Raw genomic sequence first — 25082 nt, 5'->3', positions numbered from 1 at the left:
ACGAACTCAGCGGCCCCGGCTGGAAGATTTTGAGTTTTATAGCAAACCGTATTGTACAGATTCGGGGCCCAGGGGCCCAGCCCGGCTGGGTCCCCCGCTTGCCTCTCGCCGGGCTGTCTCCTCCCTCCCCCAAGCGGCCCCATCCTCAAACCTCTCGCGATCCCCAGGCCCCTCCCCTCCGGCCTTTGGTCCGCCCAGCCCTCCCCCCACCCGCTCACCTCCCTGTTACCTGAGGTATGTGGATAGATCCCCCCCCCACTTGGTAAGCCCCGGCCCCCACCACGAGGCCTGTGCGGAGGGGCGGGGCTTGGTCCGGCTCCTCCCCCGGGTCCCGAAGCCCCACCCCGCGCCGGAGGAAGGGGCGGGGGAGGAGGGCCAGGAGAGTCTGTTACTAGATTCCCATGGCAACTAAGAGGGGCCATTTCCAGCCTTAGCACTGGCTTCGGGAGGTGTCCGTTGGCTGCCATGGCAACCAGGAGTGGCAGTTCCCTGGACAAATGGGATACAAGTTTCCATGACGATGAAAGAGTGGGAAGAGCCAAGCTGGAGGAGTCCCATCATTCCCATCCTTAGGCTGGCACCCCCCGTCATAATGCAGGTACGGCGGGTGCCGCCACTCAATACAGTAAAACAAGAGCGAGCCTGGGGGCGCAGTCCCAGCTGGGCGCCCACCGGCCCGGTCTCAGGTCTCAGTCCAAGCTGGTCCAGTCCCCTTACACTCCGGCTCCCCCAGGTCCGAGGTTCCCCCGGTTCAAGTAACACTTCAGTACAGATGAATGTTCAAGTATTGTGCGGAGAAGCAGGCAGGGGGTTGGGGTGCCCCTCGCCACTCCCCTGGGCCACGAGCCGAAGAGCGGCTGCCCGTGGCCCCCACTCCTTGCAATAGCTGCCGTTTTCAGTGACGTTCAAGGAGTCAGGGTCAGGGGGGAGGAACTGAAGCCTAGGGAGGGGCGAAGGAGAGAGGTGACCCCCAAGGGGGTACTGCTGTCCCAACACCTGCTCTCGTCCCCACCTCCCACTCAGCCCCGGCTTGCCCCTGGCTCCCCTACCTCTGACACCTGGATTCCCAATTGCTCCTCCAGTTTCCCTTTGTGGCCCCCCCCACCCCCCACTCCACATAACTGGTCTTTGTTCCCTGAACCCTTGGTGGTCTGCTGTCTGCCCCGCCCCCCGACCCTTCCACCTCCCCCAGCCCCGGGCTCCCATATCCTGTGTGCGTCCTTTCCCCATTCTCCCCCACTAACACTTGCACCATAACCCCCCTCCCACCGTCCCTTCGGCTCAGCACCCTCCAGTACCTCTGACCCACTCCCCCCAGGAGATGGACAATGAAGCAGGTAGCAGGGGGAGGACATGGGAAGGAGAAACCCCCAGAGATATCAGTGCAGGGGGGGGAGAAGGGGGTGGCTGGCTTGAGTCCCTAGGCGGGAATCACTCAGGAATCCCCGGGGGTCATGAGGTGGGAACCTGGCCTCCCAGCAGGGGTGAAATGAAGACGGAGGTCCAGGCTCCGGCCGAGTCCGGGGGAGGGTGGGGGGCGCCCAACTAGCTGTCCTTGAGAAGCAGCTTCTCCTCAGGGCAGCGGAAAGGGCCAGGGGGCCCGGCGGCCGCCAGCCGGGCACAAGCTTCAGGTGAGAGCTGGCGGCAGGAGCGCAAGTCTAGGCGGCGTAGACGTGGGCAGCGGCGGAACAGCGGGAGGCAGTGGTCCGTTAGGCGGTGGCAACCTGGGGAAGGGGTGGTGGCAGCTGAGACCAGGCAGGTGAGCAAGGGGTGAGCACTGGCCGTGGGGACCCACAGGCCAGCAGGACAGAGGGGGGATCATGCTTACCAGCAAGATTGAGGTGCACCAGGGTCTCGCGGAGTGGGGATGTGGGGGCCGTGAGGAGGTGAACACTGGGGTCCCCGACGTGGGCGCAGTGGCTCAGGTCCAGGGCGCTCAGCTGGGGTGCATGGCGCAGCAGGAGCCGAAGGGAGGCGTCTGTCAGCTCCAGGCCTGCCAGGCGCAGTTCTGCCACCCCCTGTAGCCGCCCACGGCTCTCTGTTTGCCCTGGGCAGGCAGATGAAAGTTGAACACTCCTGGCCATTCCCATCCCTGCGCCCAGGTATCCAGACCATCTCCCCTCCACCTGCTCTCCACATAAGTGAGTGACCTGCTGCACTCTGTGACTTGCTCTTCTCCAAAACACCCTTATGACCTGACCTCATCTGTCCACTGCTCCTATCACCTCCTCAGGGAGGCCTTCCATGATTGTTGTATTTGAAACTACAACATTCGGCCAGGCATGGCTCACCCCTGTAATCCTAGCACTTTAGAAAGCGGAGGCAGATCACTTGAGGTCAGGAGTTCAAGACTATCCAGGCCTAACATGGCAAAACCTCATCTCTACTAAATATACAAAATTAGCCGGGTGTGGTGGCAGGTGCCTGTAGTCCCAGCTCCTCAGGAGGCTGAGGCAGGAGAATCCCTTGAACCTGGGAGATGGAGGTTGCAGTGAGCTGAGATTGCACCACTGCACTCCAGCCTGGGCAACAGAGTGAGAATTCATCTCAAAAAAAGAAAAAGAAAAAGAAAAAAAAAAGTAGGGCTGGCCAGGCACGGTGGCTCATGCTTATAATCCCAGCACTTTGGGAGGCTGAGGCGGGCAGATCAAAAGGTCAGGAGTTCGAGACCAGCCTGGCAAACATGGTAAAACGCTGTCTCTATTAAAAATACAAAAATACAGAAAAAAAAAAAAAATTAGCCAGGCATGGTGGCTGGTGTCTATAGTCCCAGCTACTTGGGAGGCTGAGGCAGGAGAATCGCTTGAATCCAGGAGGCAGAGGTTGCAGTGAGATGAGATCACACCGTTGCACTCCCGTCCGGGCAAGAGTGAGACTCCATCTCAAAAAAAAGAAAAAAGGAAAAGAGGGCTGGGCATGGTGGCTCACACCTGTAATCCCAGCACTTTGGGAGACCAAGGCAGGCGGATCAGGAGGGCAGGAGTTCAAGACCAGCCTGGCCAACATGGTGAAACCCTGTTGCTACTAAAAATACAAAATTAACTGGGTGTGGTGAGGCGAATGACTGTAATAATCCCAGCTACTCAGGAGGCTAAGACAGGAAAATCACTGAACCCAGGAGGCAGAGGTTGCAGTGAACCAAGATCATGCCACTGCACTCCAGCCTGGCAACACAGGGAGACTCCATCTCGGGGGAAAAAAAAAAGAGTGGGGACCTCCCCTCCTCTCTTGCTAGCTGCCTCATCATGTGACATGCCAACTCCTGCTTCACTTCCATCAAGAGTAAAAGCTCCCTGAGGCCTCCACAGAAGCTGAGCAGATGCAGGCACCACACTTCCTCTACAGCCCCCAGAACTGAGCCAATCCAACCTCTTTTCTTTATAAATTACCCAGCCTCAGGTATTTCTTTATGGCAATGTAAAAACTAATGTAATTCACCACACTCCTACCACTTCCTTGAATCTTTTCCTCTTTTCTCACCATCTGACATATTATATGCGTTTGTCTGACACATACACATTTTCCTTATTTTTCTTCCCCCCCACCCCCAGCCCCCTCCAAGACACAGCCTTGCTCTGTCACCCAGGCTGGAATGCCATGGTGCAATCTCGGCTCACTGCAACCTCCGCCTCCTGGGTTCAAGCAATTCTCCTGCCTCAGCCTCCCGAGTAGCTAGGATTACAGGTGCACACCACCATGCCCGGCTAATTTTTGTATTTTTAGTAGAGACAGGGTTTCACCATATTGGCCAGGCTGGTCTTGAACTCCTAAGCTCATGATCCACCCACCTCGGCCTCCCAAAGTGCTGGGATTACAGGCATGAGCCAATGCATCCAGCCATATATCTGTTTTTCTAAATAATCTTTCTCTCCAGCCACAAAACTGTCAGCATTACAAAGGCAGGAATTTTTGTCTCTGTTCATTGCTGCAGTCCCAGCAACTGAGACACAGTAGGTATTCAGTTTATTTTTGTTCATTCATTCATCAGACACATGACATCCCTGAAGGGTCTACCATTCAGATCCCTCTCCCACTTCCCTCCCCTCCATGGTCAGTAAGTCCCCACCAGAAGCCTCTCTTTTCTCCCTGGTTACCACTCAGGGTCAAGAGCACTCATGCCTGAACTCCTGATCCAGCCTCCTCACCTGCCCCACTTCTCTGCTCTTCTTCCTGGCATCCAGAAAGGCGATCTCAAATACAAATGGGACCGTATCCCTCCTCTGCTAAAAACTCTTTAGAGTGCCTCAAAGATGTCCAGCCTTCTTGGTAGAACATGCCAGTTCCTATAAGGCCTCAGCTGGTAACTCCTCTCCCTCACCCCTAAACATCCAGGCCACATTCAACAAGTGACCCTGCCCAAGACACTCTGCCTGCCCTGTGTCCCCCCATCCCTGGTTTTCAGGTCTGAGCTCAGAGGCTCCCTGCTCCCCCATCTGCAGGATCAAAGTGCTTACACCCCTCATCTTGGCATCCAAATAATATGATCTACATTTCTTTCATGCCAATGGCTCTCAAACTAGAGAGGCTTCGAAGGGATGTCATGTGTCTGATGAATGAAGTCCCTGGAAGGGCTGGTTAAAAGGGACTGCTGGTCCCATCCCCAGAGTTTAGGCAGGTCTACAGGTTTGTTTGTTTTTGAGACAGGGTCTTGCTCTGTCACCCAGGCTGGAGGGCAGTGGTGCGATCATAGCTCACTACAGCCTTGACATCCCTATAGCTCACTGCAGCCTTGATCCTCCTGCCTCGCCCTCTCAAAGTGCTGGGGTTACAGACCTGAGCCACTGCACCTGACCAGAGTTTACTTTTTTTTTTTTTTTTTGAGATAGAGTGTTACTCTGTCACCCAGGCTGGAGTGCAGTGGTGCAATCTCAGCTCACTGCAACTTCCACCTCCTGGGTTCAAGCGATTCTCCTGCCTTAGCCTCCCGAATAGCTGGGATTACAGGCATGCGCCACCATGCCCTGCTAATTTTTTGTATTTTTTTTTTAGTAAAGACAGAGTTCCACCATGTTGGCCAGGCTGCTCTCGAACTCCTGACCTCAAGTGATCCGCCCACCTTGGTCTCCCAAAGTGCTGAGATTACAGGCGTGGCCCACTGCACCCAGCCCAGAATTTACTTTTTTAACAAGTTCTCCAGTTTTGTGGCTGCTGCTGGTCCCCAGAACCACAGCCTTGGGAGACAAGATCTCTGATCATCATTCCTGTTTACAGCCAGGAAACCGAGGCCTGGTGATGCCGAGTCTGAACTCTTACCACAGTGCTGTCTGCCTCCCAGGCACCAGCCTAGCCCTGAGATAAACTATTAATAGATCAGATGGCACAAACCATGAGGATGCCCTCCAAACATGTTTTATGGAGTCTGCAGAATGCTAAAAATGTCCTTAATGACTAATGATACAAATAAGACATTTTTATAAATAAATTTATATACTGAGCTTTTCCTTGAAAATATCCTAAGATCTGGCTTCACTAGGCACTCCTTCCCACCAGATGATGAGTGGGTGGAGCTGGGTGGCCACTCCCTAATGTCCTGCACCAATGCATCACCTCTGTTACCTCCCAGGCCACCTCTATGGGCACTTGACTTTGAAGCCCTAAATCTTAATCCCTCCTCCTGTCTTTGAGGAGCCAAGGGCCTGGAGAGGGGATAGCTTTACAGATGCCCTCAACCTTGGGCCACAGCTAAAGGCCCAAGGAGGAAAGGCCCAAGGAGAAAGCAGAGGAAAGAGAAGTCACTTCTGGCTTGTGCAGGGAGGAGTGGGCATCAGTAGGATTTCAATGAGGTAGTGACACTTAAGCCGGGCCTTTAAGAGTTTGAAGATGTACATCACTATTCACAATAGCAAAAGCCATGGAATCAACCTAAATGGCCATCAATGCCAGAATGAATAAAGAAAATGTGGTACATGTACACCATGGAATACTATGCAGCCATAAAACAGAGTAAGATCATGTCCTTTACAGAGACGTGGATGGAGCTGGAGGCCCTAACTTTAGCAAACTAATGCAGGAGCAGAAAACCAAATATTGCATGTTCTCACTTAGAGGTGGGAGCTAAATGATGAAAACACATGAACACATAGATGGTAACAACATACCCTGGGGCCTTTCAGGGGAGGGTGGGAGGAGGGAGAGGATCAGGAGAAATAACCAGTGGGTAATAGGCTTAATACTTGGGTGACCAAATAATCTGTACAATAAACCTCTGTGATACAAGTTTATCCATACAACCAATCTGCACATACACCCCTGAACTTAAAAGTCAGAAAAATAGCCAAGTGGCTCACACCTGTAATCCTAGCACTTTGGGAGGCTAAGGTGGGTGGATCACTTGAGGTCAGGAGTTTGAGACCAGCCTGGCCAACATGGTGAAATCCCATCTCTCCCCAAAACCTAAAATGCAATTAAAAAAAAAATTTTTTTTTTTTTTAAAAAATCCCATCTCTACTAAAACTCCAAAAATTAGCCAGACGTGGTGACAGGCACCTGTAATCCCCAGCTACTCAGGAGCCTGAAACAGGAGAATCGCTTGATCCAGGAGGCAGAGGTTGCAGTGAGCCAAGATGTTGCCACTGCACTCCAACTTGGGCAACAGAGCAAGACTTCGTCTTAAAAAAAAAAAAATGGCCTGCCTTTATGAGCTCCCGATAAAGAGCTGAACTGAACTGAATTCCGGCAGAAGGAGATGGGCCAGCCAGCACTTTCCCACCTCCTGGGATGCACCATTCCCAATGCCTACCTCACTCCCCACCCATAGCTCTCCAGCTCAGTCCAGTTCCAGTAAGGGTGGACAATGGCTGAGTGCTCTGGCCTGACTGGGTGACCTGCAGCAGTCACTCCATCCTCTGGGCCTCCAGTGCCTCATCTACAATACAGGAAGAATCCTGTTGCTTCTCTCTTCTCTACTCCCCGTCCAGGACTACTGTGGAGGGGGCAGGGTGGGAGGAAGGGAACTAAGAAAGAGAATGGTGAACGAACTCCAAAAAAAAAGATTATTTTGGCTGGGCGTGGTGGCTCACGCCTGTAATCCCAGCACTTTGGGAGGCCAAGGCGGGTGGATCACGAGGTCAACAGATCGAGACCATCCTGGTCAACATGGTAAAACCCCGTCTCTACTAAAAATACAAAAAAAAATTAGCTGGGCATGGTGGCGCGTGCCTGTAATCCCAGCTACTCAGGAGGCTGAGGCAGGAGAATTGTCTGAACCCAGGAGGCGGAGGTTGCGGTGAGCCGAGATCGTGCCATTGCACTCCAGCCTGGGTAACAAGAGCGAAACTCTGTCTCAAAAAAAAAAAAAAAAAAAAAAATTACCCAGGCATGGTGGCACATGCCTGTAGTCCTCAATACTCAGGAGGCTGAGGTGGGAGGATCACTTGAAGCCAGAAGGCATAAGTTGCCATGAGCCAAGATCATGCCACTGCATTCCAAATCTCCTTTTGGAAATCTTTCCTCAAACTAGACCTCTCCTATCCTGATTGCCTGCTCATTCAAGCTATTCATTCAACAGCTATCAGCTGAGCAGCCACTGAGAAGGTGTGCAGGGAGCAGCCAACGCCTGCCCTCAGGGAGACCCTGAGAGGAGGGCACAGATGTGCATCAAGGTGTTCTACAATTGCTCAGTAGTATGCTAGCGGGCTGCTCTCAAAGCTGAGAGGTATTCTGAGCTCAATGTGGGGTTGGATCAGGGAGAGCTTCTTGGAGGAAGTGGCATTTATACCCAGGTCTGAAGGATGATGAGATTTAAGTAGATGAAGAGAGATGACCTCTGCTTCCAGCATCCCCCTCTGCCAATATGGGCCTCCTGCCCCACCAAACTGCTGGGTCTCAGGCTCCCTGGGAAAACCCTGTCCCTTTCAAGGTGGCTCAGTTCAAAGCACACAACAGGTGGGTGAATGAATGAATAATGCCCCACCAGGGCCCTCCTATGCAAACTCATGTGTTCTTTCCTTCAAATACTTTATCATCCAGCATGAGTCAGAAGAAACCTGAGAGGCTTCCTAACCTGTCCTTGCCCAGCCCATTCTCCAGAAAAGCAAACAGAAGCTGCACCTGGTTTGGTGTCTGGTGGAGGCAGCAGCAGCTCCCGGAGCTGGGAGTCTTTAACATCCTCGATCCAGCGGAGGTCCAGGAGTCGCAAGGCTGGCAGTGGGGCTGAGCCCAGGGCAGAGACGGAGAGCCAGGAGCAGCCAGAGAGCACCAGCTCCTGCAGGCCTGCAGGAAGAGGGGGTGGTCAGGGGGCAGGTGCTGTAAGGACTCCATTTGAGGCCTGTCCCCACCCTGTCCTCCACACCATCCACCCTACCTTGTAGTCGGTTCAGAAGCCACATGAGCTGCTTCTTGGAGACACCTGTCCAGCTGAGGTCCAGGGCACGGGGCTGGCGGCGAACCACACCGCTGAGCATGGGTGGAGTCAGTGACTTCCGCCGGCTCAGGTCCATTCGAGGCCACAGACGCTTGTCATAGCACCTGCCGGCCACAGTGGGGAGACAGAGACTTCAGCCCTCAGCTCTCAGCAGCCCACGCTTCCCAGGCTCCCCAGCTCACGGGTGCACCCCAGCTTTCTCCTGGCCACACAGACAAGGTGGTAAGAAGCACCTGGCCTTGGCCAAGAGCACTGGGATTGGGACCCAACTCCATCACTTGCTGGAAGTGAGGCCCTTGGCAAGTCCCTTCCACTCCCTGAGCCTCAGAAGCTTCGTTTATGATTGAAGACAGTGGTCCCCACTCTGCCTGCCCACAGGGCAGCTGTCAGGTCACACGGGCTCATTCCAGCTTGTAGGTCTCCCAGCATAGAAAGCGTGCTGCCCAACACCTACACAAATGCCACGCACGCTGCCTGGTGTCATGCCAAGGGGACTAGCGTTACCCTCTGGTGCACACCTGCCCCATCTTGACAGCCAGCTGCCTGCAATATCCAAATCTTCCCTTTTACATTACCGTGTTCCTCCAACTAGAATGTAAATTCCACGAGGGCAGATTTGTCTTTTCCACATTTTGAAAAAAAAATTTTTTTTTGAGATAGGGTCTCACTCTGTCACCCAGGCTGGACATGATCACAGCTCACTGCAGCCTCAACCTCCTGGGCTCAAGCAATCCTCCCACCTCAGCCTCCTGAGTAGCTGGGACCACAGGCACATGTCACCATGCCTGGCTAATTTTTAAACAATTTTTTTTTTTGTAGAGACAGGGTCTCACTATGTCATCCATGCTGGTCTTGAACTCCTGGCCTCAAGGGATCCTCCTGTCTTGGCCTCCCAAAACACTGGGATTACAGGCATGAGCTACTACACCCAGCCACTCATTTGTTGAATGAATGAATCAAGCTACTAATGACTTAAAAGATTCCACTGACTACTCTCCCCGACCTCATCTACAGCATTTCATTTATTCACTCTGATTATGGAAAGCCTTATAGGTCCCAAGTATTGAAGCTACAAAGATGAATGAGGCCTGAACATTAAACAGGTTTCCTGACCTGACCCCAGCACTCCAAGGGCCTTGACAAACTACCTAACAAGCAGTGAACTGGAGAAGGGCTTCTCATATTTACTTCCCCAGGAACCCTTCCCCACGTAGCCCAAGGCAATCTATTAACACTCTGTAGTGCACGGAAGTTCCTTCGGACTCAGTTTGAGAACTCTCTTCTTGTTCAGTAGTTCTCAAAGCCATGGCTGAAAATACCTCTGAGAGTCAATAGGCTGTCTCAGAAGCAGCAGAGAGGAGCAGGCCCAATAAGCTTTTTTTTTTTTGAGACAGGGTCTTGCTCAGTCGCCCAGGCTGGGGTGCAGTGGTGCGATCATAGCTCACTGTAGCCTCAACCTCCTGGGCTCAAGTTGTCCTCCCACCTCAGCCTCCTGAGTAGCTGGGACTGCAGGCACATGTCCCCACACCTGGCTATTTTATTTATTTTTAGTAGAAACGAGGTCTTGCTATGTTGCCCAGGCTGGTCTCGAACTCCTGAACTCAAGCGATCCTTCCTTTGGCCTCCCAAGGGAAGCTGCTTTTGCCTCCCTCCCAGCCATCAGGACCCTGAAAGGCTTTCCTTTGCAGAAGCCCTGGGCTGGTGCAGTGATTACCAAGCTCCAGTATTTGCTGTTCACTTATCTGCACAACATGAATTTGTCTTTGAATTATCTCCTCTTTGCACTCAAAACCACTGTTGTTTCATATAAATATGTTACTCTTAAAAATAAACATAATAAAACAGTCCAGAGTTATGAAATCCTCGCGAGGTGTTGCTGTGGCTTTGGGCTACTATCTGAAGACTACTTCTGTTAAACAGAGAGATAAGCAAGCATCAGAGAAGCATTAGAAAAACCACCCAATGGAGAGACTTCCTTTCCAAAACTCACAGAGGGATTAAGCCATGTTTTTGTGTCACTGAAAACTGCCAGGCCTACTCCAGAGGCCCAGTGAGTCATTTTGTATTTTTTTGAGACAGGGTCTCACTCTGTCACCCAGGCTGGAGGGCAGTGGTGCAATCATCTACAGCCTCATACTCCTGGGCTCAAGGGATTCTCCTGCCTCAGCCTCCCATGTAGCTGAGACCACAGGTATGCTTAGCTCTTTTTTTGTTTTAATAGAGATGGGGGACTCACTATGTTGCACAAGCTGGTCTTGAACTCCTGGGATCAAGGATTTCTCCTGCCTCAGCCTCCCAAAGTGCTGGGATTACAGGCATGGGCCACTAAGCCCAGCGCTGGTGTGACGTTTTAGAGACAGCTGAGGGACAGACATCAAAGCTTCAGTCTGAACACCTTCACCCCTCTGCAACCCGCCCTCCTGTTCCCTCCTACCCTCACCCTGCTTTTCTGGCATCCTAACCTCTCCCTCTCCTGATTTCTTCCTCTCAACTAATAAACATCTGCAAATCTCTCCAATTCAAAACATGAAAAAGGAAACAGCTAACACCCAACCCAGCTTCTACCCCTAGGTCCAGCCTCTGTGCTCTCTTTCACTGAGCAAGAAAATTGGTGACATCTGCTCCATCCAAACCTCTCTCTGCCCACTGTGACCCAGCCACAACCACCTCCCAGCTTAACTGTCACCACTTCCTTGAAGCCACTTCCCTTCCACAGTTCACACAGCTGGAAGGGAGCCCCTTTCCCTGGGGGCACCCACAGGCTCCAACTGTGTTTCCGTATCATACTTCACGAGAGCCAGGCCACACCCCTGCCCACCTACAGACACAATGCTGATGCCGACACATTGTGGCACACGCTGTGCCTCTGCCAGAAATGCGAACCCAGATCCTTTGTGGCTCGGTTCTGGTGCCTCCTCTTCCAGGAAGTCTCCCACACCCTTCCTTGGCTAGAGCTCATCAGTTCACCTGCTCTTGTACAACCCAGACTGGGGTTAAACCTCAGAGGGGCAAACAACAGTCACTGAGGAACCTACTGATCTGAAACGTCCAGCTACCACTAGGCACAGAGAAGGAAAGATGACAGGTTTCTGCTATACAGTCAGGGAGACATGGACAGTCCACAGTAACTGAGGAGACAAGGGGCATGGTAAGAGTCGCCTCAAGGACTGGCTGGGGGGACCTCCAGGGGACACAGTGCCTAAGACTCCGAGGAAAGCAGCAGTTACTCCAACAAGAGGAGGGGGAGGAGGGTGTGTTCCAGATGGGGAAGAACCCTCGTCCAGGCCCATGAGAGACAAAACGGAGCTTTGGGAACCCCAGGCCACAGGAACTCATCATCATAACCAGAGTCACACTGATCATGGTGACCTCAGCATTACTAAACAGCTATTATCCAGGGTTCACTGTGTGCCAGGCACTGTTCCATGCATTAAGCACTGAACCTCTGGCAGCCCAGGAGGTCAATATTACTATCACCATCTCCTTTAAAGAAAATGAAGCAGGTTAGGTGTGGTGGCTCACGCCTATAACCCCAGCACTTTGGGAGGCTGAGGCAGGTGTATCACGAGGTCAGGAGTTTGAGACCTGCCTGGCCAACATAGTGTAACTCTGTCTCTACTCAAAATACAGTAATTAACCAGGTGTGGTGGCAGGTGCCTGCAATCCCAGCTACTCGGGAGGCTGAGGTGGAAGCATTACTTGAACCCGGGAGGCAGAGGTTGCAGTGTGCCAAGACTACACCACTGCACTCCAGCCTGGGTGACAGAGTGACACTCGGTCTCAAAAAAAAGAAAAGAAAATGAGGCCCGGAGAGGTTGAGAAACGTATTCATCGTCCCACAATTACCAAGTGGTAGGTAGCAGAATCGGAGTTCCATCAAGCTAGCCTGGGTGGAGAGCCTGATTTCTGAGAAGAGGCATGGGACGGGCTGCTGAGGAGCCATGGGGTGGGGTGTCATGTCAAGGAGGGCTGGAATACCAGTCCATTGACTGTCATGGCTGAGGATGTGAACTATGGAGATCTAAATCCCAGCTATGCCACCTCCAGGCTTTAGGGGGCCTCAGGCAAGTCACTCGCCCTCTGTGGGCTTCAACTTCCCAAACAGGACAGTGGGGTGAAGGACAGTACTTCCTTCAGAAGAGGTTGCTGTGACAAGGAAAGGACAGAGTTTAGGGAAGTGCTTGGCACTGTCACTGGTCCCAGTTCATGTCCAAATGTCCAACAGGACTGCAACGGGGGGAAGGGGCATCTGCAAGAGGGAGGTTGAGGACTGGAATTCAGGGTTTGCAGGTGGGCTTAGTGGGAGAGGACTCAATGCGGGGTGGCTGGAGTTCAGGAGTCGTCAATGGGTTAGGGGACTCTGGTGTCAAGCCCCACCTCTCTGGGACGATGGCATGCCTTGACTTTTAGAACTTTCCCTGCCTCTTGCCTCAGTGTCATTCTCCAGCTTAGAAAGAACCCACCTGAAGCTGCCACCATCCTCCAATCTGTCCACCTCCAGGCCCTACCTGACCATGATGATCCTATGTTCCAGTCCCTTCCTTGCTGCCCTCTCTCTGACCATATCCTCAAAAGCCCCAAACCTCTTCCCTGCAACTCAACAACTTCTCCACGCCTTCCCTGCCAACCTCTCTCCACTCTTCACTTCACTTTCTAGTTCTAAGAGAAGATGGAAGCCACAGACAAAAAAGCCCACAGCCTCCTGCTCTCCGCTACACATGCCTCTCCAACGCCCCGTCTGTACATCTTTCCACACTGCATCCTGCTCCCCTCCACTTAGCGAAGATGATCTCACCGCCCACAGTTCACCAGGTGCTGTCCTAGGCACCAGGGACACAGCAGGAACAACAAATCAAGTCCCTGCCTGGGAGACCATCTCCTTGACTCCATTCAGTCTGGCTTTGGACCACCCCCCACCCCCAGAGCACAGCCAAGGACCCTGAGGCCTCCTGGTAGCAAAATCCAACCACCACTTCCTGGTCCTTGATCTTCCGCGGCCTCTTGCCAGCATCCTCCTCTGCTTACCACATTCCCTCCTGCCTCGCTCTCTCCTGGGTGGGGCACACCTCTGGCTAGGCTCTTGCTCTAACTCACAAGCACTGATGTTTGATATTTTGCCTTCTTCGTCAAAGCTGCTACCTACAGGCTGAAAACTCCCGATCCTGTATCTTTCTCTTGAGCATCAGACCAGCATGTACTGAGCACACCACACACATCATCTAACCTCTTTACCCTCCTGAGCCTGGGGAATGATGCTGTTGCCCATCCAGGCTCCTGGGCCAGAAACTCACCTGAGAGTTACCCTGCTGTTCCACTAGCAGTTAGTCTCCAAGTCTAAGCCATTCCACTTTTTTTTTTGAGACGTAGTTTTGCTCTTGTTGCCCAGGCTGGAGTGCTGTGATGAAACCTCGGCTCACTGCAGCCTATTCCTCCTGGGTTCAAGCAATTCCCCTTCTCAGCCTCCTGAGTAGCTAGAACTATAAACACGTACCACCATGCCCGACTAATTTTTTTGTATTTCTAGTAGAGACGGGGTCTTACTATGTTGGCCAGGCTGGTGTCAAACTCCTGACCTCAAGTGATCCGCCCGCCTTGGCCTCCCAAAGTGCTGGGATTACGAGGGTAAGCCATCACACCTGGCCTGAGCCATTCCACTTCTTAAAAAGTTCTTGGCTGGGCACAGGGGCTCACACCTGTAATGCCAACACTTTAGGAGGCCAAGGTGGAAGGATCATTTGAGGCCAGAAGTTCAAGATCAGCCTGGGTAACAGCGAGATCCATTTCTGCAAAAAAGTTTTAAAAATTGGCCAGGCACAGTGGCATGTGCCTGCAATCCCAGCTACTTGGGAGGCTGAGGCAGGAGGATTGCTTGAGTCCAGGAGGTTAAGGTTGCAATGAGCTATGATTACACCACTACAATCCAACCTGGGCAACAGAGAGAGAGAGAGAGAGAGAGAGAGAGAGAGAGAGAGAGAGAGAGAGAGAGAGAGACTCTGTCTCAAAAAAAAAAGTCCTGGTAAGGTGGCTCATGCCTGTAATCCGAGCACTTTGGGAGGCCAAGGCAGGTGGATAAACTGGGATCAGGAGTTCGATAGCAAATGAAACCCCATCTCTACTAAAAATACAAAACTTAGCTGGGCATGGTGGCAGGCGCCTGTAGTCCCAGCTACTTGGAAGGCTGAGACAGGAGAATCCCTTGAACCTGGGAGGCATGGCTTGCAGTGAGCCAAGATCGTGCCACCGCACTCCAGTCTGGGCAACAGAGTGAGACTCTGTCAAAAAAATAAAAAATAAAAGAAAACAGTTCTACAGGCCCCTGCTCTGCCCCACTCTCGTCCTTTTCATTGAGAGGTGTCATCTGACTGAGCGTCCAGTACCCCCCAGGCACTGTGCTGTGGGCTTTGCAGGAATCTATTCACTTAATCCACACGAGGTGAGTATTCATAACTACAGATGACAAAACGAGGGTCTCGAGAGGTATCACTCTCCATATACCTCCATGCAGTCAGTGAAACCCGAGGATGCAGACTCCGGGGCCCACACTGGGTGCCACCGCCTCTCACTTTGTCTGCTTCAGGCTGTGCATCTCCCCTTGAAGCACAAATCAGGTCCCTTTCAGTTTTGGCTCTCACGATGCAAGCACAGAGCTGGCCTTGAAGGGGCCTCAGCAAACCTTTCTTTGATTAGTACAGGAGGCTACCATCCCCTGCAACTTCTGTAACTATCTGCTTCTATGTTGCAGCTTAACTGTGGCTCTTCAAGGGCACAGATCTGTTTTCTGAGGCCTAACAGGCTGTGTTTTCAGTAACTATTTGCAACTAAGTAAATACTGGCTACAGTGAAGGTTCTCTCTCAGAATAGTTCCTATTTCCCAGGTATTGTGCTTAGTTCTTTGAGTTCTTTGTGTATATTAGCTTAAGAAAATACTATGCAAAAGCATTGATTCTCTGGTGTTACAGCTGAAGAAACTGAGGCACAGGACGTTAAGTGACTGGCCTCGTGGTTTACAGCTCATCAGCTGTAACCATGTCGGTGGCTCATGCCTGTAATCCCAGTACTTTGGAAGGCTGAGGTGGGGTTATCACTTGAGGTCAGGAGTTCAAGACCAGCCTGGCCAATATGGTGATACCCTGTCTCTACTAAAAATACAAAGCAAAAGCCAGGTGCTTTGATCAGTTACTCAGGAGGCTGAGGCAGGGGACCTGCTTGAACCTAAGAGGCAGAGGTTGCAGAGAGCCAAGATCGAGCCACTGTACCCCAGCCTGGGCCACAGAGTGAGACTCCATATTAAAAAAAGATTCTATTGCAAGCAATTTGCCTCCAGAGCCTACACTCTGGTACTTTTGGCTGCACAATCTCTGCAGGGACCAGAAGACATCATGGCCCAGAACTTGTCCCAAAAGAAGACTGGAGCTTGAGTTCGGCCATGAACTTGTACTGTAACTTCAGGTGTCCCCTTTTCCTCACAGGGCTGCCATTATGAGGGTCAAATTCAGCTAATCTTGGTGCAGTGCTCAACAGGACACCTGGTCCCCAACACAGAGAGTCCCTGGGAAAGAGCCTGATATTCCCATTGACTGCAACATTTCTTGGGCACTTACACTGCCTTTTGTCCTACGCTAGGGACATGAAGATAAAACAGACACAGTTATCTGCTCCCACCCCAGCAACTGACGGGAATATGAAGTAAATGAATGAAGGCTTGTCAACATTCTGAAGGCCTCTGCGCACTCTGTGAGGGGAAAAGAGCACCGTGGGAGTTTGATAGGGAGAAGAAGGAATTTTCTTGGGGGAGAGATCAGAGAGGAAGACCAGAGGCTAGGGAGGATGACCAACATTTCTGAAGGAGGCTAGGGGGCTGGGGGATGGGCAGAGAGCATTAGTGGTGGCTCCAGGGCAGAAGGACTCCAGAAGCAGAGTTAGGAGGTTCACGCCTGGCTTTTGGCTCGATACATGGCACTCTGCGTGAATGGAACCAATCATGAGGCTATCTTCAAACAGCAGCACTATGAGAAGCGACAATGCATTACGGCACTCAGTGCTGTGGCTGGCACACACTAGACACTCAGTAAATAATCACCATTACTAGGAGGAAAGGCACCAGAGCCAGAGGGCCTAGGTTCAAATGCCTGGTTCTACCACCACTTCCTTTCCAAATGACCACAGGTCTCAACTTCGTTTAAAAAAGGGGACCACAGTCTCTACATCAAAGTTGTCTGGAGGATTAAATGAGCCCGTAAGTGCAGAGCAGCCTGTGCACAGTAAACATGGGAGGAGACCTGTAATCTGTGCACACTGGAGAAGTATCCCAATATAAAAGCCAGGCCCAGAGAGGGCCAGAGACCTACTGCGGGTCACCCAGCAAGCGGGAAGCTTGCTGGTCACGGAACTCAGGCCTGTCCAGAACACTCACCAGCGGCTCCAAGTCCGGCAGACTCGCATGCAGACACACAGCTCCCGGGGCCCGAGGTGCTGGAAGACGCGAAGCCAGGCAGCCCGGGGCAGGGGGTGGTCGGATCCAGCAGCCAAGGGGAGTGTGTCAGGCTCAGGGCTTCGAGGTGGGGGCCGCACCACGTGCCGCTCCAGCTGTGGAGGCCGGGGTGGTGGCGCGGGGCCCAGGGGCCAGCTGAGCAGGGGCCCCCCACTGCCAGGACGCACAGCCCGCCGCCCCCCACGGTTCTCCTTCTCGCCAGAGCTGCCCCGGGCTGGCCGTCGCCCATTTCGGGCCTCGCCAGGGGCTTCGTCCTCACTCAGCGATGTGCCCGAAGAGTCAGAGTCGGAGTCTGAGTCCGAGGAGGAAGAGGACGTGTCAGGTACCCGTTCCAGCAGCTGGCACATGCGCTTGAAACGCTCTAGTTTCTCCCTCTGTGGGGATGGGGATGGCACCACTGGGCCCTCTGCAGAGGCCAAAGGTGGCTTTGGTTTCTGCAAGGAGAGAGGGTTGATGCTATTCTAGGGCCTGGGACACATTTTCCCACCCCCCCTGCCCCACGGAGTCACCAGGGATGAAAGGCCCGAGGGATAGTCCTGAGTTCCAGCCCTGGCTCTGCTCCATACTGTGGGAGACCTTGCTAAAGTCACAGCCAGGCCCTGGGCCTCAGTTTCCTTATCTGTAACAGAAGGGTGCTAATTCAAATAATTTCCAGCCCTTATGGGTTTGCATGGTTTAGGCAGTTCCAAAAGCAGTAGGGAATGAATTGAGAGACCCTGCTTTGAGTCCTGGCTCGCCCTCAACTCTAGATGGCTGTGGGGAGCCCCTGCTTCATCATCTACGACGCAGCCCAGCTGGACCAGGCGTCTGCCCAACAACTGAGGGTAACAGTGACTGTCTGGCCCCACGTGCAGCACCCCATGCCGGCCAACCCATTCCGTCCTCACAGTATTCTAACGCAGTGGTGGCCTGGATCACTCTTTTCAGATACTAGGAAACCGAGGCTTAAAGGCACAAAGTCACTTCTCCAAGGTTACAAACTCACAAACAGCAGGGGCAGGATTTCGACCCAGTCGTGCAGACTCCTGTGTTAAGTGTCCGTGCCAAGTGATATCTCAATTCTGACTTTACTGTGTGACCTTGGACAAGTCTTCAAACCTCTCTGGGCCTTATTTCCCCTGAATCTAGGTAAATTTTACGGCTTACAAAGCTCACTGCCTTTCAGAACCTCATTAGACTTATACAGCTCTGTGAGATAAGCGGGCAAGGCAGACAGCAGCATGTCCACTTCATGGATGAGCTAACTGAGACTCAGGGTGGCAGGGCCATAAAAAGACTAAATGGTGGAACAGAAATTTGAACTCAGTTCTCTCCCCTATAAGGCTTGGAAAGATGAGGCAAGTAGGTCAGATGGGCCTAACGGTTTTTGAGAAGTTAGGGGCTCCTGTGGCCTGGATCCAACCCACCCTCCCACCAACTCATCCCAGGGGTCTGGATGCCCACTGTGGCCAAGTGGGGCTGGGGCAGAATAAGGTGAACAGGAAGGGACAGGTCTCAGGCTGCAGGGTGGAGGGTGGGGCAAAGGAAGGTGGAAAGGGGAGAGAGGAGGTCCCCGGCACACCTCCCAGTTCTCGGGAGGGAGCCCAGGGTGGCAGGACGAGAAAGCCTGGCTTGGATTCAGGACCCTGGGGGGCAGCAGGCCCGGGCCGCCTGGGTCCGATCCTCGGAGGAGGCAGGCGTCTCCACCCACCTTCTTCAGGTGCCTCTCTCGGCCTCCTTTCACCTACCAGGGTGAGAGAGAAATATGGGGGAAGGGAAAGACCCCATTAGGCCCTCAGGGCCCAGAAATCGAAGGTCCATGCTCTCCTCTTAGACTACAAATCCCAGAAGCCCCCATCCCAGGGATAACTCTGAGCATGCTCACCTTGCACCCAGCGTCCTGGCCCACTGAGCATGCTCCATCTCTCTTTCCTCCCCTCAGGCCCTCTCCAGCCCCTCCCTCCGCCCATGCAGGGAAGATCTGAGCATGCTCTCTCCTGCCTGCCTAACCCACCCAGGGCTCCCAAAGCTTCCTGCGGTGGCCAGCTCCCCTCACCTGTCCCGCTCCTCCACACTGAGCATACTCTATTCTCCCCCACCCAATTCCTGAACTACATTTCCCAACAGCCCTTGGGGAACCCACGGAGCGCACTCCTAGGCCCACGCACTCCCCCGCCCCAGAACCGGCCAGGACTACAGCTCCCAAAATCCCTCAGGCCAGGCCTTGTGAGCGTGCTCTGAGGCTCACCTTTTTCCTTGGGGTGGGGGGCTCATTCCCTGCCTCCCTTTCCTTTCGTTTGGGGGGCCCAGGCAGGTCCTCTGCTGGGGGTCCGGCAGGCAGGGGGCCCTTGCGCCTGGGCGGGGGCGGTGGAAGCGGCGGCTCCTCCGTCAGCTTCCATCCGCTCCCCAGGCTGGCGCCTTCCTCGCCGTTGTCGGACCTGCGGCGGCCAGGCCCCTCACCTGAATCCTGGGGGATGGAAGCTGGGGATGAGGACCTGCACAGCTCCCTGATACCACTACCCCCTGCCCACACCTCGCCTGCCTGGAGCTCAGCCCAAGCCCAACCCAGCCCCTACCTTGCTGGTGCGGCCTTCCTGGGTGCAGCGAGGACACTCCCAGCAGTTGGGGATCTCTGCATTGATGACACCCTCAGCCTTTCCCATCTGTAGGCAAGAGGGCAGCGAGTGGGGGGGGGGGTGCAGGAAGCCCAGAGCCAAGGTGCCCCCCTCCCTGCTCCCTGATATCTGCCCCACCCCAGACACCGGAGTCCCAGGGCCATCCATCACCTTCAGGCAGCCGGGGTGGACGATCTCGTTGCAGATTGTACACTCCATGAGGCTCAAACCAAATTTCTCTTCCTCTCCCTCCACCGTGTCCTCCTTCCCAGCCTCCCCACACAAGAGGCACACAGCTGTGTGTGGGAGCACAGGCTGTTGGGGGAGAGGGGACATCAGGGACCCTGAAAGCTAGCAACAGGGGAAAGACCCTTCCTTCTAGGGACCCTGGCCAGCTCCTGGATGAGGTGCAGCACCCACAGGCCAAGCTGGGTCTGATCCTGAGTCCGCTCCTTTTGGGAGTGTGACCTCGAGCAACCGATTTAACCTCCTTAAATCACCATTTCTGCATCTACAGAATGGGGCCAAGAATCTTTCCCTGGCAGGACTCGGGAGAGCGAGATAATATATGAGAGGTACTGACATGTAGCTGTTATCACCTGTGACTTACAGCTGGACCCAGGGCCAGTGTGACCCTGAAACTGCAGCTGGCTTTGGAGAGGGGGACAGTGACACTCAAGAGGATGGAGAAGACACGCAACAGCTTGGGGTGATACTGAAGTCGCTCCATGGGCAGCCCAAGAGTTGCTCTGAATTCCACAATGAACCCGGCTTTGGCAAGACCCCGTGGGAACACTAGGGAAGCCACCAGTCCTGGGGAAGCGGGGGCAGCCTCAGACAGTGTGACTTTGGGGAGGACAGCGATAAGACTGAGTCATCTCAGGGATGAGGCAGGATCAAGGAAGGAAAAGTGAGGCAAGGAGTTGGGGGATAAAGGAAAATAAGTGAGGGGCTAAGGAGTGAAGAGACCAACCAGGAAAGAGCAGCAGGAGGAAGAGAGGGAGGTGTCGGAGTGGGGAGGGGGACGCAGGATGCAGCTGGCTCCTCGTGGCTGCTGGGGAGGGGCTGTGCTGGAGCCCAGGAACGCTCAAAGGATGAGGAAGGCAGGGCGGAAACCCATGCTTCCCTGGTCCCTACTGTGTGCTGGGCCTTGTGGTAGACACACTCGCATCCATGACATTGTTTACTCTTTACGACTCAGCAAAGAAAACATTTTAGAGAGAAGGAACCTGAAGTTCATTCAACGTGATTTACTCAAGGTCACATAAAGGGTGAATGTGGCCTCAAATCCAAGACCACCCTGAGTGAGGAAGAGACCAGAGAAGGGCAAGACCTGTTCGAAGGGGGCCAGCTCTGGGGATGGATCCCCTCCTTTACAGAGACCTTTGGGGAGCGATAGAGGAGGGGCTGGGCATTCTGTGGGGGGTGTGACTCTGAGAGCTGGGAAAAGCCTGAAAGTCGGGACTGGGTCAGATCCTTCTCACCTGGACACTGCCCCCAGCTTGGAGCTGAGGACAAAAATGGACACTGACACAAACTAGTGAATGAAAGGAGGACATGAACAAGTGAACAGCCAGCACAGGCTGGGACGCATCGGGAAGGGTGGGCAGAGCCCAGAGGTGGGGGCAGAACTCACGGCAGTGCACTGGCGGAGCAGGCACGACTGCTTCATGCGCCCGGGCCCCCCGAACTTCTTCATGTCTCGGCAGAAGTGGCAATCCCCGCACTCAGTTCGCACACAGGCCCGGCAGCGGCGGCAGCGGGTTCGGCGTCGGCGCGCTCCGGCCCCCGGCCCCCGGCTGCTCGACGACATTGGGGGCGTCAGCAACGCCGAGGGCTGTGGGTGAATGGTGGCAGGGTCAGATGGGCCCACTGGGGCCCTGGCCTGGGAGACTCCTGGCAGCTCCCTCCACTCATAGGCAACTAGGGCCTGCCCTCTCCCCCAGGGGGACAAGGAGGTCACCCCCCTCCTTTGTATCTGGGGGCCAATTCTCTACTTAAGACCTGTCTCCTTGCAGCAGCTCAAGAGGAGCCCAAGAACTGCTTCCTGGCCTCGCTCCTCTACCGTCTCCTCAGGGTCCCTTCCCCAGCCCCGGGAGCAGGAAGGGACACCAAGGCTCTCTCCTCTGCCATCCCCACACTGGAGCTCCTTGGAAATGCCAGGCGCTCCTTGTCCATGGTGTTAGCTTGGAGAAGTCCCAACTCTTCCCCTGTTATCCAAGTGTAAAATGCCCCAGGCTCTCCCCAACCTCAATGGGGTAAACTGCCCATCACCTCCCAGATACACACAGATTCCTAGACGGAAGCTCCATACTTCTCTCTCCCCCACCCCCCACCGCCTTTTCATCCATAGCAGTCATCCAATCTCTCTTGCCCTCAACCCAGTTATCCTCACCAGATCCAGCGAGATCCTTGCCCCCCAGTCCCTAACGATCTCCTCTTCCCCCTAACTCCCCGGGGCTCTGACAGCTCCGGAGATGCGTCTTCAGATGAGACCTTTCTCAGCCCAAGATCTCAGCCCCTCTTGTTCCCTACAGGGCTCCTCCTCCAGGACATCCTCCTCCTCCTCTTGGATCCCTCAGGTCCACCTGGGCAATCTCCCAGATTCCTTGGGATTCTAGAATCCAGCCTGACATCTCCCCAGAACTCAGGATGGGCTCAGTCCTAGGCTCCCCAGCTTCCCGGGGTGCTTTCATCCCTAATCATTTAGAATCCCTTGGGTTCCCCCTCCCATGAAAACCAGATCCTCGAAGATCCCATGTGGAATTGGAAGCCTGGAGGGTCTCTTCCCAGTCAGAGTCTTACCCCAGATTCCCCCTTTCCAGGGAATTCCAGACCCATCCATGGGGGTAAGGGGCCCTCCAGCGCTCCAGGGGAGGGGCCCGTAGGGCGGCGACTGCAGGCGGGGGTGGGGGCTTTCAAGGGGAAGCAGGGTCTAGGAAGGAGGGCCAGTTCCCCAGGGTGGAGAGGTCACAGGAAGGAGGGCTGGAGATGAGTTTGGAGCAGAGAGAGGGTGAGGCTGGGGGCAGGGAAGGTACGGAGAGGCCGGGCTGAGGATGAATGGGAGTGGGCGCTGCCCAGGTCTGGGGGTGAGGAGGAGCCGCATGAACCCACCTCACACGTGTCCCGGGAGCCATCTCTCCCTTCTCGGCAGCTCCCGGCGGGTCGGCGGCCATCGGCGGCGGGGGGGCCGGGCGGCGCGGGGCGCGGAACGCTCAGAACGCCGGGGTCCACGGCCCCCCGAGGGCGCTCGGCCCCTCCCTCCGGCGGAGGCCGGGACGGCGGCGAGTGGAGATGGGGGGCGCCGGGGGCGAGGCCCTCCCACGGGCTGCGGCGCGGCCCTTCCAGGGGGAGGTCCTGCTCTGGGGGGCTCAGTCCCTCAGCCCCCCCAGGCCAACGGGGGCTCCTTGGGCGCAGGGTGCTCAGCTTCTGCCCGGGGCCCACTCAGTCCCGGGTCCGAGTCCCAGCTCCCCTCCCCCCACCCCGCCCCGCTTCTCCCCAGCGCCCCCGGCCCTTTAACTGGCCCCTTCCCGGACCCCACTGCCCAGGGGTCCAGGGCCAGGCCTGGGCCCCCCACCGTTTCCGGGGTTCAAGCCCCGCCCACCGCCGGTTCCCGGGGAGGGGGGGGTCGCTGTAACCTGCCCCCCTCCCCTGGGCCCGCCTCTGGACTGCGACCCCCTGCCCTACGGCTATGGGGCGAGCGCAGAGGGGGGTGAAGGAAGCTGCTCCGGCCCCGCCCCCCCAGCCCGCGCGCACCCCCGCCCTCTCCCCCTCCCCCCAGCGCGCGACCCTCTGGAGATAGGGATTTAAATAAAATTTGAATAAATCCCCCTCCTCAAGCGGGAGGGTGGAAGGAAAGGATAGAGGGGGAGAGGGAAAGGGGAAGGGGGCAGTTGGGGTGTCTCAGCCCCCCTGGTCCCCCGGCCCCGCGCTGCTACGGCCCGGGGCCCTGGCCGCCTCTCTCATCCCTCCTCAGCTCCTTCCTCCTTCCTCCTCTTTCCCCCTCCCCTCCCTCCTCCTTCCCTCCTCCTCCTCACTCCCTCCTTCTCCCAAAGGAACCCCGCCCCCTGCCCCTCCTTCCTCCACCACCTCCACTTTCCAGGACGAACGCGCACAGGGCTCGACGGGAGTTGTAGTCCTGCGGCCACTGTTGCTACGGGGGGAATAATGGGACGCTTGGGGCAGCGGGAACTACCAACAAGATGGCGGAGGGCGTGCCCAGCCGGGAGCTGAGGATGCCGGGAGTTAGAGTCCCGCTGCCCCGAGGCTCCCAGTTGCAGAACATCGAGAAGGAGCGGGAACGATGACTACAAACAAGATGGCCTTTTCCCCCGACCCGACCTCCTTCCCAGGCACTCACACGCCCTCCTGTCCACAACCCTCCGCGTGTGTGGTACCTGACGGGAGTCGCAGTCCATCTGCTGCCTTCCCGCTGCCATTTCTACTCGTCAGGAACAATGGAAAGGTGAAAAGGAACGAGGACTACAAGCAAGATGGCGGAAGAGGGGCATACACCTGACTAGTAGTCGATCTTACGAGGTGCGATGGGATTAGTAGTTTTCTAGCCTTCTAGTGTTCCTTAAGAATGGCGGAACCAGGAGAACGAGGAGACTACCGTAAAAATGGCAGGCCACCTAGCCTCTCCCGGTCTCCGCTTTCCACCACCTTGGGCACCTCGCCCACTTGTGGTCTTGAAATCCCCTTGCCGGCGGCGCACGGCCTGACGGGAGTTGCAGTCTCCCGGCTCCCGTCTATTATCTCCAGTCCAGACAATGGAAGGGGATGGGGCGGGGCCATTGGGAAAGATGGCGGCCGCAGGGCTGGGACGACGGCAGCACGGGATGTGTAGTGCAGGCGCCTAGCCTCTTCCCTGCGAAAATGGGGGAGAGGACTACGATAAAGATGGCGGCCTCGCCCTTTGACCTCTGCGCCGATACCTGCTAGGAAATGTAGTTCCCTGCCGAGCTCACCAGAGAAAGGACGTTGCTGTTGAAATGGGAATCTCGGTGGACACACAAATTGCGAGCCGACGGAAACGGAAAGACTCTTTCCTCCTCTCCCCACCGCCCGCTTCTGAACAGCCTGGCGGGAAGTGTAGTCTCAAGCTTTCACTCGCGAGTGGAGGAGGAGAATTTATGTCACCAGTGGGCATCAGTGCAGGTGGGGGAGAAAGACGTGGAATAAAGAATGTCCGCCTCCCCATGGGACGAGGACTTCGTGTTTCAGGGAAGGGCTCTTAAAGGAAGGCAGCAGGAATCCATCAATCTCCTCGGGACCAGGGGGGCGTGGTTCTCGCGGAGATACATTCACTCACTTGTCCTCTAGAAAGCCTGAGCGCTTCCCGCTCGATGCCTGCTCCCAGACCTCCGGGAATCAGTGTCTTACAAAGCGTGTGGGCTCCGGGGACAAGGACCTGGGGTCAGAGAGAATTCCCGCCCCGCTTCGCAACAGGAAGCCACTAAACTGCTTTTTCTCATCTGCAAAATGGGGACAATAGGGATAAAGAACCCCACCTCGATGCACAGTTGAGAGCGTTTAAAAAGACAGTGTTCTTGCCACCAAACTGCCCAACTCTGGCACGGGGCACTCTGTGGTAGATCCCTTTCCAAGGTCCTTTCCTGCCCAGCAGTTCTGG

General features: G+C 55.0%; 1 protein-coding gene across 7 annotated transcripts; it reads right to left on the bottom strand.

The window, feature by feature from the left end:
* Positions 1 to 14: 14 nt before the first annotated feature.
* On the bottom strand, positions 15 to 23924 carry FBXL19 (F-box and leucine rich repeat protein 19). Of its 7 annotated transcripts, none has more exons than XM_035267442.2 (11): positions 23845 to 23924; positions 21084 to 21284; positions 19619 to 19762; positions 19409 to 19495; positions 19081 to 19299; positions 18415 to 18576; positions 16776 to 17287; positions 8303 to 8466; positions 8050 to 8211; positions 1829 to 2047; positions 15 to 1724 (listed from the first exon to the last, which is right to left on the bottom strand). In XM_035267442.2, the coding sequence occupies exons 1-11, from the start codon at positions 23884 to 23886 to the stop codon at positions 1546 to 1548; spliced, it is 2091 nt and encodes a 696-aa protein (XP_035123333.1). In that variant the 5' UTR covers positions 23887 to 23924; the 3' UTR covers positions 15 to 1545. The 7 variants fall into 7 exon arrangements, with proteins under 7 accessions (XP_035123333.1, XP_035123335.1, XP_078201298.1 ...); XM_035267444.2 differs by having other exon boundaries at positions 18544 to 18576; XM_078345172.1 differs by having other exon boundaries at positions 21084 to 21246.
* Positions 23925 to 25082: the final 1158 nt, after the last annotated feature.

This window comes from Callithrix jacchus, chromosome 12, assembly GCF_049354715.1.
Source record: "Callithrix jacchus isolate 240 chromosome 12, calJac240_pri, whole genome shotgun sequence".
In the NCBI taxonomy this organism is placed as follows: Eukaryota; Metazoa; Chordata; class Mammalia; order Primates; family Cebidae; genus Callithrix; species Callithrix jacchus.
Note: the sequence above shows the minus strand (reverse complement) of the source record. Positions and strands in the feature narration are given on the sequence as shown.

What these genes read in the sequence shown, in the direction of transcription:
- FBXL19 (XM_035267442.2), bottom strand. Translation starts at nt 23,886, where the DNA reads ATGGCAGCGGGAAGGCAGCAGATGGACTGCGACTCCCGTCAG. An exon ending in TCCACCAGACACCAAACCAG is followed by an intron (nt 2,048 to 8,049) that starts GTGCAGCTTCTG and finishes CTGCCTGCCCAG; the next exon opens with GGCAAACAGAGAGCCGTGGG. An exon ending in GGTGCACCTCAATCTTGCTG is followed by an intron (nt 1,725 to 1,828) that starts GTAAGCATGATC and finishes CCCCTTCCCCAG; the next exon opens with GTTGCCACCGCCTAACGGAC.